Source organism: Thalassophryne amazonica, chromosome 3 (assembly GCF_902500255.1).
Source record: "Thalassophryne amazonica chromosome 3, fThaAma1.1, whole genome shotgun sequence".
Taxonomy (NCBI): Eukaryota; Metazoa; Chordata; class Actinopteri; order Batrachoidiformes; family Batrachoididae; genus Thalassophryne; species Thalassophryne amazonica.
In genome coordinates this window covers 147,125,151-147,138,658 of record NC_047105.1, presented here as the reverse complement: position 1 = coordinate 147,138,658, position 13,508 = coordinate 147,125,151, and the positions used below count along the sequence as shown (strand labels likewise).

The window sequence follows — 13,508 nt, the reverse complement described above, 5'->3', positions numbered from 1 at the left end:
GCAGAGGAAAATGTTCATCAAGCAGCGTGTGCGAGGATAAGCAATAATAATAATACTTGTAGCAGTACAAGACATAAGAAATGAGGCAGAAATACAATATGTATGTATATATATATACACACACACACACACACACACGTGCGTATATATATATATATATATATATATATCTACACATATATGAGGTCTATTAGAAAAGTATCCGACCTTATTTTAAAAAAAAAAAAACATATGGATTTGAATCACGTGTGCTTGCGTGAGCCAACCTTGAACCTTCATGCGCATGCGTGATTTTTTTCACGCCTGTCGGTTGCGTCATTCGCCTGTGAGCAGGCTTTGAGTGAGGAGTGGTCCACCCCCTCGGCGGATTTTCATTGTCAGGGAAATGGCTGAGAGACTGCTGCTTTGCTTGATCAAATTTTTTTTTAGAAACTGTGAGGCACATCCATGTGGACACCATTTGAGAAATTCAGGTGGTTTTTGGTGAAAATTTTATGGGCTTCAAAGACATTAAGGGATGTTACTGTCGCTTTAAGGACGCCCTCAGCAGCTGTGGGGTGCGCCGCGCTCCAGCTGCCATCGACAGGCTGAACGACCATTTCATTTCTAAACGGATCGCTCTGTGGATCCGTGACCATCGTGTGAACTTTCTCTGGTTATCACAAGAGCTGGACATCACCTATTTTCTTGCAGATTTCACTTTGAACAAGAGATTTTGTCGTGGAAAGCCGAGCGGACACTTCGCGCGTCATGATGGATTCGCTGCTGGACTGACACAAAACCACCTCCGTTTTGGTCTCACAGGACCAATGATATGAATTTCATTCAAGTCTATGCACATGTTTTCAGACTATTTTTTCTCGATTTGTTGCGCCACCTTGTGGTGACTACTACCAAATTTGGCAGACAGTTTCTGTTCATTTTTCTGGATCACTGGACCATGTTTCATGTTTGCTGGACTTACGTTTCAAAGAAATGTGAGACGTCCAGTTTTGACTGCTTGGCAGCTTGTCAGTTATCGAGCTGCCCTTCACAAAGGCAAAGGTTGAAAAAGTAGGTTTTACATGTGTTGCAATTTTGCATAAAAATTAAAAAGGTAAAAATAGGTGTAGCCCATTGTAGAAGATCCAGAACACACAAAATTATGTGGAAATGTATGAAATTTAATTGACTGTGTGAGTACTGATTTTTTTATTTTTTTATGATTTACTGATTTTTGAAATGCAGTATTGACCTTTCAGGTCAAAAATGCCTTTTTCTTTATTACAGCACCACCTGCAGGTAAATAAACATTAAGTCTTGGTAACTGAAAAACATGAACATTACCATCTCTAAAAGGTTCAGCTTGATAAACTGTACAGTGTGAGCCACGCCCCTTTGATAATATGTTGTATGGGCCTTTCACAGTGAACACGTCGTTTGATCATTTTGACAGATTCACTTGTGTTGAAAGCTTCCAACACAGCAAGGGGGCGGAGATTTGTCACTATTTGTCTTTTTGAGGGTCCGGTGGAAAAGCAGGACAGTAGTCATCTTGGATGCGCGTCAGGAAAGTCTACAAGTCAAAACCACAATATTAAGAGAAAAATGATGCAGAAGAAGGTGTGACGGACATCACTCTGCTGGGACAAGGTTTTTCAGCGACTGACACAGCTGCCGGTGTTCAGACCACAGACCCGTGCACAGAGACACAGCAGCACAGAATATATTAGTAATTAGTCTGTCCTGTTTACAACAATAAAAGCAGTCACATAGTCAACGAGGACGTAATTAAACTTTGAAATGACAAAATTAAAAAATGATTTCATCATGAGGTTTATGCCACATTGAGAAATCTTAATTAACAGACACACTGGAGTCAGTGTTGCATCAGCTCCTGCTGTGTTTATAATAAATATCTATATTATAATAGCCAAGCGGCCTATGTGTGTGTGTGTGTGTGTGTGTGTGTGTGTGTGTGTGTGTGTGTGTGTGTGTGTGTGTGTGTGTGTGTGTGTGTGTGTGCACGTGCAATTTTAACCAGGCAGAAACTGGGGAGAGCTGATATTTGCCGTTTGGGTCAAAGATGAATGATAATAGGACTAATATTCTTAGAGAAGCTACATACATTAGCTAACAAACAACACTCAACAATGGACACTGATATTTACATTCTGCACTCACATGCCAATCCAGCAGGGGGCAATAAATCTATATATTAAAAGCATGAGTGTGTTATTTTCAGTTCAATGTAAGTACATAATATAATTGTAAATCCGTTAAGAATATGTGGATGAGACAAGAAAGTGAAAACACTTCTTTCCATTGTGGTCCATTTAAAAATCAAATGGCAAAATAGAAGTAAAAATAAAATAATAATACTGATAATAATAATAACAACAACAACAATAATAATAGTGTGTATATGATAACAAGACCCTAAACAATTTATAAATATACATTAAGGCCCAATCTCAGTTTTCTTTTGTACCCCTTCACCTTACCCCTTGTTTTAAAGGGGTAAGGTCTAGACCTATGAATTGAGACACCCCTCCGCCTTAGAGGAAAAAAAAACCTGCCCATGTCAAACTGTCGTCTTCACTGTTTGTTAACATGACAACCGAAACGAAACTTGTTGCAGTAGCCTGTTTGCTCTTTTTATTTTCTTGCCTTTCTGCATAAATCCAAAGAAATAGAAGAAGTCACAGATTTCTTCAACGTATTACAATCATGTCGGAGAATTTTGTGGCATAAATAATTAATTTAATTAATTCATAATTTATAATAATAATCAATAGTATTAAAAATGAATTAATGATGGTGATAATATTGTTTGAATAATCATTAATTGATGGATTAGTAATTAATTAATTAGTAATTAAAATAAACACTTGAAATATATCAGTCTGTGTGCAATGAATGTATACATTATACCTGTACAAGTTTGACTTTTTGAATGGAATGACTGAAATAAATCCACTTTTTCATGATATTCTAATTATATGTCCAGCACCTGTATGTTTGTTTTGGGCTGCATCTAGTTCTGTTAACCTTATATTTCTTTTTCAAATTCTCCCATTTTTTGCATCCAGCTCTATTTCCTTTAGAAATTTCCTTGATAAATAATATCCGTCTGTTAGGACGTCAGGTTATGTGTTACACATATACATGTGTGTGTGTATATTTTCCAACACTGATGAAACTTCTCATTTTCTTATTAGGAGACAAGTGTGTTCAGGGCTCCCTGTTTGTTTACTAAATACACACACGTTACACACCTTGAAATCCAACAGCAGGGGTCGCTATTATCCAAAGATTTATGAACATACAAATTAACATGCTTATCCTTTATCATGATTTTCTCCATTGTGAGATATAAAAGTGTCTTATCGTAGTGTTCGTGTGTATGTGCGTTATAACACCTCAGCGCACAAGCGAAGTTACAATATTCTTCAGAATGACAATATACGCAACATGCATCCAGCAGCTACACGTTGCTGTCATAGACAACTGCCTGTAAAGTTTTTTGGCAAGTTATAACTTTATAAACAGTGTAATTTGTAATGAAAGCCGCTTCATTTGTGCGGCTCTTTCAGCGCCATGTTTGTTTCTATGTAGACAGTGGTAAGCTCCTCCTACCCCTCCAAACGGAGTGTGCATCCAGATTCACTCCAAATGGAGGGGTTTGTAGCCCTCCACCTTCCCCTCCACCTCACTCCAAAAGGAGAACTGAGACACCCCTCTGTCTCTCGTGCCCGCGCAAAACGGAGGGGAAGGGCCAAGGGGTAGAACTGAGACTCAGCCAAAGAAAGTAAATTAACATTTGTTAACTAGTTCTTATTGTTGTTTATGCACCAATTACTTCTTACAGAAGGTGTTTTTTTTTGCCTTTTCTTTAATTGTTCTTTATGCACCAGTGACACCCAATCAAATTGTGAGAACTTACTTGGCAATAAATTCGATTCTAACTAACATTAAAAAAATTATATAATTAACAGGAAATAAAAGGGCTGAGTTCTTCCTCTGGAAAGTGTTGCGGTCTAAGGTTCTAAAAACATTCTGGACTCACACACCATTCTGACTCATTATAGAAAATTTGCACAATTTATTACCACCCTTTAAAAATGTCAGTTGCCTATTTTATAAACACCAACCAATCTAGAGCCCATGGATCCCCACGGACAAAACGCAAGTTTATATTTAATTTTGGTGTCTTTTTTCCTTGTTGAAATGCAGATATGAATGACTGAATCTACCAGATTTAAAACTGTACACGTTACTTTTCATATTATTTTATTTGTCTAAAAATAAATGTCCAATGTTCATTATCTTGTCAATCAAGAAATCATCTTATCTGAAACAACAAATAAGTTATGATTTTAATTTACAGATGAACAAAGACTTGTAAAGAATGTATTTTTTTACTTAAAACTATTTTAATTACAAGTTTTCTCATGTGAAAATCTTTTTTTTTACTTCAAAATGTAGAGTAATCAAATTAATCTTGACATTAAAAAATTTTAAGGATTTTCTTCAGTAAACTGCTGCGTATAAATTAACAGTTCAGATGTTCCTCTGACACACATTTCTGCACTCTGCCATCTTCCGTGTTTTGGCCTGATTCTGCGTTTCTGTTGGATGCATGAAGCTGCGTCACAGCACACAGTGTCGAATGTTGGATTGGGTTGAAATTTGACTGCGGGGGCTTGACGTCAGTGGGGCGTCGCGTTAGCTCAGTTTGTGACATGATTTTCAATTTCATTTTTCAGTGAGAAGTGTGTAGAGTGATGCATGACACTTTTAATGTCCTGAACACCTTCAGTGTGAAAGGTCCATTATACTGAAGAAGAAAAAAACAAAACAAGAGCAAAGATGGACCAAACTTAACATGAAATTAAACACTTCATTTTTGCATGAAAGAATATTTCTGTCAATTTCTGTGGCATTTGATGGAATATATGGAAATATGATTAATTAAATATAATTTTCATATTTTGAAAAATACAGTGACAGACTTCAACATCGCCCACAGCATATGAATGTTTTGTCTTTACTCACTGGATATGCTGACAAAGGGGAAGATCTGTAGGACAAATTTCTGAATTTTGGTGAATTTTTCAAATTTTGAGGAGGAGATATTTTCAGATATCATTTGCATAAGAAGCCACGCCCACTTTACGCAATCCTCACCCAATTGTGGGGATTCAGCTCTGACATCATCCACAATGAGTCACACAGAATTTCAGATTGTTCTGTGCACGATTTTTCATATTTTTCCTTTTCCAATTCTGGCGCCCCCTACTGACCTCACAGGGCTTGGACTCCTAATGAATACATTTTTTTTAACAAACAAAACTTCATTCAGTAACTTTTACTCTAAATCTTTTACTTCTAGAATTCTGTACTAAGTGGGACTGATGAGACAAAAAAATTGACTTAATTTAAAAATAAATAAATAATGATTGCAAACGTTGAGAAGCAAAGGTCCGAGAGTCACACATTTTTGTGTCCACAAGTCAAGACAGGAGTGTGAGAGGAAGCCACTGTAAAATCAAGAAAAGCTCAACTCACCTCCAGAGTGAAGGAAAGAACGACGTCGGACTTCAGCAGGATGTTCTCGTCTTCTTGGCCCATGTCCATGATGGAGGTGTTGTGGCCTCGTTTGAGTTTCTGCAGTTTGAAGTCTCCTCCCTTGGAGACTGGCATGCTCTCCAGGTTGGCCATCAGCAGGTTGACCGACGATCGCAGCTCATCAATGTACATGGCTTCCATCTCTCTGGAGGCAAACCGCGGAAACCTTCCACCCTTTTGACAGAAACAGGACTAAGTTAAAGAGTTAACCACTTTAAAATCAAAACTATTTACCGGCTCTACTCATCTCATGGAGCATTTAACTTGTTGACTCCAAAACATATCTCTGATCCCATGCTGACAGACCACAGCAGGTCCACAGACACGGCCTGAGTCACGGTCGGGGCAACAAGGCCAAACTAACCCGGGTCGTGTTCTCACACGCACGGTGACCGCGCGCCTCCCCATCGATACCATCGACTCAAACACGAACACACAGACCGGTCGTCATCACTTAATGCCATTTTACAAAAGAGCAACAGGTCACACACACGCACACACACACACACACACACACACACACACACACACACACACACACACACACACACACACACACACACACACACACACACACAGGGCTGCAACCAACTGAAAATTTTTTGACTTAACATTTTCTGTAAGTGGATGGAAATTTTAAAAATGGTGCAGTTTGGTGCATTCTGAGAGCACGTTGGTCAGTTTTTCTTGGTTTAAAACACACTGGAATGTGACTCTTACACTGGAACAATATATGGCTCAAGCCTTGACTTCATTAAAATTTATTTACTGTCTTGTATAAGTCTGTCTGTAATAAGTTTCCACAAATGGACTGACTGTCTGCATTAACTGACTTGAATTCTGATTTCATTGTTTTCATTCAACATTTATCAAATTCTAAGTGTGTCTGATAAAACAAATCAATAATTACACCCTTTCTGCTTTTACTAAATAATACACTTAAAGACATGAGAACTACTGTCAATAAAAAGTCTTTTGCCACTTGTAAGTCATTTAAAACTGATGCAATAGTTAAAAAAAATAAATAAAAAAGACTATCATCAGATCAATACCACATATTAATGTCAAATATCACCAGACCAACTGAATTTTAAATCAAGTGTTGTGTAAATGTCATCACAATGTGTACAGTGAGACAAATAAGTATTTGATCCACTGCTGAGTTTGCAGGTTTTCCCACCTACAAAGAATGTAGAGGTCTGTAAGTTTTATCATAGGTACACTTCAACTGTCAGAGACAGAATCTAAAAAAAAAAAAAATCAGAAAATCACATTGTACGATTTTTAAATAATTAATTTGCATTTTACTGCATGAAATAAGTATTTGATCCAATAGTAAAACTGACCTTAATATTTTGTACAGAAACCTTTGTTTCCTGTAGTTTTTCACCAGGTTTTCACACACTGCAGCAGGGATTTTGGTCCACTCCTCCATACAGATCTTCTTCAAATCTTTCAGGTTTGGAGTTTCAGCTCCCTCCAAAGATTTTCTATTGAGTTCCGGTCTGGAGACTGGCCAGGCCACTCCAGGACCTTGAAATGCTTCTTACGGAGCCCCTCCTTAGTTGCCCTGGCTGTGTGTTTGGGGTCATTGTCATGCTGAAGACCCAGCCATGACCCATCTTCAATGCTCTTACTGAGGGAAGGAGGTTGTTTGCCAAAATCTCACAATACATGACCCCATCCATCCTCCCTTCAATACGGTGCAGTCATCCTGTCCCATTTGCAGAAGAGCACCCCCAGAGTATGATGTTTCCACCCCCATGCTTCACGGTTGGGATGGTTTTCTTGGGGTTGGTCTCATCCTCTAAACATGGTAAGTGGAGTTGATTCCAAAAAGCTCTATTCTGGTCTCATCTGACCACATGACCTTCTCCCATGCCTCCTCTGGATCATCCAGATGGTCACTGGTGAACTTCAAACGGGCCTGGACATGTGCTGGCTTGAGCAGGGGGACCTTGCTGCCCTGCAGCATCATGTGTTACTAATGTAATCTTTGTGACTGTGGTCCCAGCTCTCTTCAGGTCATTGACCAGGTCCTCCTGTGTAGTTCTGGGCTTTCTCAGAATCATCCTTACCCCACAAAATGAGATCTTGCATGGAATCCCAGCCCGAGGGAGATTGACCTTCATCTTGTGTTTCTTCCACTTTCTAATAAATAATCATAACAGTTGTTGTCTTCTACCAAGCTGCTTGCCTGTTGTCCTGTAGTCCATCCCAGCCTTGTGTAGGTCTACAGTTTTGTCCCTGGTGTCCTTAGACAGCTCTTTGGTCTTGGCTGTGGTGGACAGGTTGGAGTGTGATTGATTGAGTGTGTGAACAGGTGTCTTTTATACAGGTAACAAGTTCAAACAGGTGCAGTTAATACAGGTAAAGAGTGCAGAATAAGAGGGCTTCTTAAAGAAAAATTAACAGGTCTGTGTGAGCCAGAATTCTTGTTGGTTGGTAGGTAATCAAATACTTATTTGCCACACTGTAGCACCCCCTGGGCACTTATTGCGGCATTTTGGGACTACCTACTGCTATGCTGATGATACTTAGTTGTACATGCTGATAACTGCTGGTAATCTCATCCACATAAAATCCTTAGAGGATTGCCTTGCATCAGTAAAAAGCTGGATGTCTAGCAATTTCTTACTTTTAAACTCGGACAATACTGAAATGCGAGACATCAGCAACAGTTTGACCAGCTAACGCTTAGCCTAGGCTCATGTGTCATACATCACACTGACAAAGTGAGGAATTTTGGGGTGATTTTTGATCCCGCGTAGCACCGCCCTACCTAGCTGACCTAATTAAACCCTACGTACCTTTGCTTTGTGTTCTCAGGTTGCAGGACTACTTTGTGTCCCTAGGGTGAATAAGAAGTCTACAGGTCACAGAGCTTTCTCTTATCGTGCCCCTGTTCTTTGGAATGATCTCCCTGCATCAATAAAACAGTCAGATTCTGTAGAGACTTTCAAGTCCAGAAGTAAGACCATGTAATAAACACCGTATATAACAGATTTTGTACAACGGATTTTTCACTCACATGGGATAAAATGTCCTGTCTGATCACAATGTATTTCCATTAAACCCCTGGCATGTGGGACCAGAGTCATTTCCGTGATTAAAAGCCCGACCGTTTATTTTTTCACATCATGTTCAGATTTGGACCCGCAGCCTGACATGCACCTGTTAAATCAGACACAATAAAAGGTTGTGATTTGATACTTTTCTGCTTTCACTGTTTCATCTGCCATCATATTATAACAATTTTTAACAGTGCACATCAGAAAAGTTTGCAAATTTACCACCCAAAGTCAGCAAAAGAGGAAAATGAACATCTTACATTCGAATTAGAGGTGATGATTGTAGGAAAAAAAAAAAAAAAAAGCTTGTTCAGGATCAAATTAATCCAGAATAAAGAACTTTAAACTGTCACACACCTCACTGCATGACATGGAGTTAAAGAGCTGCAGCGGCATAAATCAGGCTTTAAATTAATTAAATAAATCATTATAAATTGTAAATTTATGTAAATTTGATAGCTTAACTATTTTTATATTTATTTTGATAGCACCTGTACCTGGATGTGTTGCTGTATGTGGTTAAATGATTCTAAAAACATGCTGAAAACATTAAAGGTTTCAGTAGTTCAGCGCAGCTGGAACAAAAATGGCGCCATGTTCTGAGTTGACGCCACTCTCTCAATTAAGGCAGTCTAGCTAATAATCCCCCCCAATCATCTTTAAAAGTGTCTCATCTAATACTGACTATGGTTTCATTCTTATTTACCGGTTGTACAAAATATTTTGTCAATTTTTGACAACAAAGATCCTTTAAAAGCGATGATTGTAATTTCCATCTTATTGGACACTGCTCAACCGACCCAACTGAACCTCCATAGAAACTGCTCCATGATCACTAATTACAATGTTATTGCACCAACATTTTTTTACTTGTGGTTCTAACTCCTTATGGGCCTGTCACACCGTGATGATTTAGCCAGCATATGCCAATTTATGAAAAAGTTGGCGAACACGCTGGCTACGTCGAATAAGCTATGCAGCTGTCACACCATGAGGTATCAAAAATGCTGCCAATATGCCATCATATGGTAGCTGACACATTCAGTAAGTTCTGTGGTCATCTGAAACACGTCAAATACGCGTACGTCTACATACATCAATATGCGCTGGAGTTCGATATAAGTTACACATAGGTTCAAAGTACGTCACTCATAGGTTAGAAATAGGTTTTGGGTACACTGGACATTATCTTGACGTATTTCAGCTTAAGAGGAACTTACAAGTAACGTCTGTCAACAATCGCATTGCTTACCTACAACGTATGTCTCACGTATGCAAAACATAGGAGCCATACGCTGGCATGGATCGAAAATATTGTGCATGCACAAATATTGTGATGACCTCACTGTACTACGACGTGTACCAGCATACTTCAATGCGCTCTTAACTTATACAGAACTTACCCATAACTTATTAGATGTATGCCAGTGAATTCTGAGGATTTTTAACATGTCAGCTAAATTGTCAAGGTGTGACGGAGCCATTAGATCTGAAGAAATAGTCAATGCCTGAGTGGCTTTAACAAGTACTTGAGTAATATGAATATTCTTTGCTATTAGGATAGGTTGTTCTCCAGACATTGTTTATTCTTAGGCCTTGCATATAATTCTGAAGTATTTTGTATGAGTGTTGTCAGTTTGAGCAGCTCTATCCAGGACTGGGTCCAGGGTTCAGTTAAGTCCCTTCCTATAATGTAAAGGGCGCTCTACAGCAGACGCAGTTCAGAATAAGCTTTCAAAAACAGGATGGCTTATTATCATCACAGGGACCATATGTATTCATACACTGATGAGTGTTGAGGTTTTAAATGGTATCAATTTGTGTATTAGAAGAACAAACTCTCCCGACGACAGGTGGAATATTTCACGGTTTCCCCGTTTCATTTTTGGCTCACGGATTTTCTTTGGTTTCTGCATCTTTCATGTTATGTATGAAGGGGTCCTTATTTTCACGATCCCAGATTTTATTTGAGTAATAATAATAATAATAATAATAATAATAATAATGATTAATAACCATAACAATAATAATAGTAATGATAATGATTAATAATAATAATTATAATAATGATTAATAATCATAATAATAATAATAATAGTAATGATAATGATTAGTAATGATAATAATAATAATAATTATGCATAACAATAATAATAGTAATGATAACGATTAGTAATAATAATAATAATAATAATAATCATGATTAATAACCATAACAATAATAATAGTAATGATAATGATTAATAATAATAATTATAATAATGATTAATAATCATAAGAATAATAATAGTAATGATAATGATTAGTAATGATAATAATAATAATAATTATGCATAACAATAATAATAGTAATGATAACGATCAGTAATAATAATAATAATAATAATAATGATTAGTAATGATACTAATAACAATAATAATAATAATAATGAATGGAGAGGACAAAACAGGAAAATAGTCTGAATGTTAACATTTGGAGCTGTAATGTCTGGGAAAGGAGAAAACTCACCAAAGTGAAACAAGTATGAAATAAGATAAAATATTTAAAATAAAAATAAAAAATTTCAGACAAGAATCACATCGCATCGCATCAAACATACAATTGTTGACTAACAGACAGTCAGGTCAGGTCAGGTGTTTGATGCTTCCTTTAACACTAAGCCTAGATAGTTGAGGACCCCGCTGAGACATGTGTGCGCATCATTTAGTTGAGGATAACTGATCTGTTCTAGAGAAATATGACCAAATGAAAAAGCTGGGATATGAGCCCAAATCTCTATCTGGGACCAGCAGCCTGAAAATGACCAGGCTCTTTTTCGTCCAGAGTGTTAGTTCACATACAGCCGGATTTTCTAAAGTGCAGCAGCTCCAGATTTTCTGAGGTACTCAATATGTTCAGAATGGCCAGGACATGTTTAAAAGGTCATAGAAGAGTGTACAATTTCTAATTTTGATATTTTAAGAGAGAATGTTGAAAGTAAGTGGGTCACTTTATCACCGTACACTGAAAGAAAACAGACATTTGCCAAATATAATGAAATATTGTGTTCAGTCATACTGTTATCAAAGGAATATGGATTTAAAAGGACAAATACAAAACCAAACTTGCTTCTTTAGCGGACAGCAGTATCTGGAAATCTAAAATGTTTTAAAATTTCCCAACATGTATGCACATAATTTAAGCCCAGAACGTTTAAGTTAGTAAATATGTGGTGATTCTGGACTGACTGTAGGTTCTTTGACCTCTTAAAATCATCTCCTGTCCTCAGTACCCCTCCTCTGTCAGCTGTGTTCCTGGATGATCTGTCCATGTGCTCCCGTCTCTGGGAATGTGTGAGAACGTTTGTGTCTCGGTTCCTGCAAGTCTGTGAATCCACCCTGTCGTGTGCGAGAGTAGCTGCCCCTCGTGTGTGTGTGTGTGTGTGTGTGTGTGTGTGTGTGTGTGTGTGTGTGTGTGTGTGTGTGTGTGTGTGTGTGTGTGTGTGTGTGTGTGTGTGTGTGTGTGTGAGTGTGTGAGAGAGAGAGAGAGACTGTTTTCTATGTGTGTGGATGTGGGAGTGTCTCCGTGTTTCTCATGTCTCTGTGCCTCTCTTCCCTTCCCATTATGTCTTTATTAGGGTGGTTCAAAAAAATAAAAGTTGTAAATTCATTACTCTCACCCCTTCATTTTGTGATGCTTTGGGGAAAAAGAAAAGCCTGTCAAATATTTTTGTCCTACATTAATATTTAGAGGTAGCAGATCATAGCTGAAGGTTGTAAATACATCAGTTATCGCTGCCCGAGTGCCCGTGCAATAGGTTATCCACTATCCAGTATCTAATCACATCACTTATAAAGAGGATAGAAGTTAACCACCTGAGTGTAACTAAAGTATAATTTTATATTCAATTTAAAACTATACCTGGGTTTAAATATTTTTCAAAAACAACATACTTTCAAAAATGTTATTTTAGGCTACAAGCTGAAAATTTAGCTTCAATTCACAGCTTCTTTTCTTTCAGATCTTTGGTGATGGTGAATCTAACATGAGATAAATGTAAAAAGAGACACTTGCTGACTTAACATGCTTAACCATTAACTGGAAACTTCAGTAAAACATGTCAGCTACTAGAAGTAGAACATTTGTATACCTTATTGGTTCCACCGACTGAAATAAAGGGAAACAAATTGCCCTCAAATGGGCAAATACTCAAGGTATTTTTCTTCAAACACACTGATTTGAAGAAAACTGTCCATGATGCTGCTGTGACCTCTATAGACATGGCAATTCCTTTTTGGGAGAGAGCTAGAATCCCACTGAGGGCAAAGCAGTATCTGATCACAAAGTTAGAAAAGGTGTTCGGAAAATGGAAAACATTGAAAAAGACCAAGAATCGCAATACAGACAAGCAGAAGAAAGATGAAACAGTGTTTTGTGAATCTTTGGAGGACTTGTTTGACATGGCACATCAGGATGTCCTAACAATAATAAAGTTTGAAGATGACAGACAGTTCCTACTTGCTCAGCGAGAGAAAGGTAGAAGGGGATGCATGACAGGCATAGATAAAATACAAACTGCCAAAGAACAAAGAGCAGAAAAAAAACTGGAGGAGCCTGGACCATCTAATGTCTCACTACCAGCCAGAGTGTAGAGAACACAGAAAGTCCAGATGAAGAATTTGTTATGCCAGTGCCACGTAAAGCCAGTAAAATTAAAGCTGTTGTAACACCAGGACTTGCAGCAGCATTGGATCGGACCAAAACGACAGACAGAAGTGCCACCTATATTCTGACTGAAACGGCAGCAAGTCTTGGTCATGTTGCAAGCAACTTAAATATCATTATCA

The 13,508-nt window shown here is 37.9% G+C and overlaps 1 protein-coding gene across 1 annotated transcript in view; it reads right to left on the bottom strand.

Annotated features, from left to right (window-relative positions):
• LOC117507690 (calcium-dependent secretion activator 1-like) overlaps window positions 1-13,508 on the bottom strand; it is a 547,099-nt gene that overhangs the window by 441,535 nt on the left and 92,056 nt on the right. Inside the window, 1 exon segment of the mRNA XM_034167504.1 lies at window positions 5,551-5,784. Coding sequence (XP_034023395.1) covers window positions 5,551-5,784 — 234 coding nt within the window.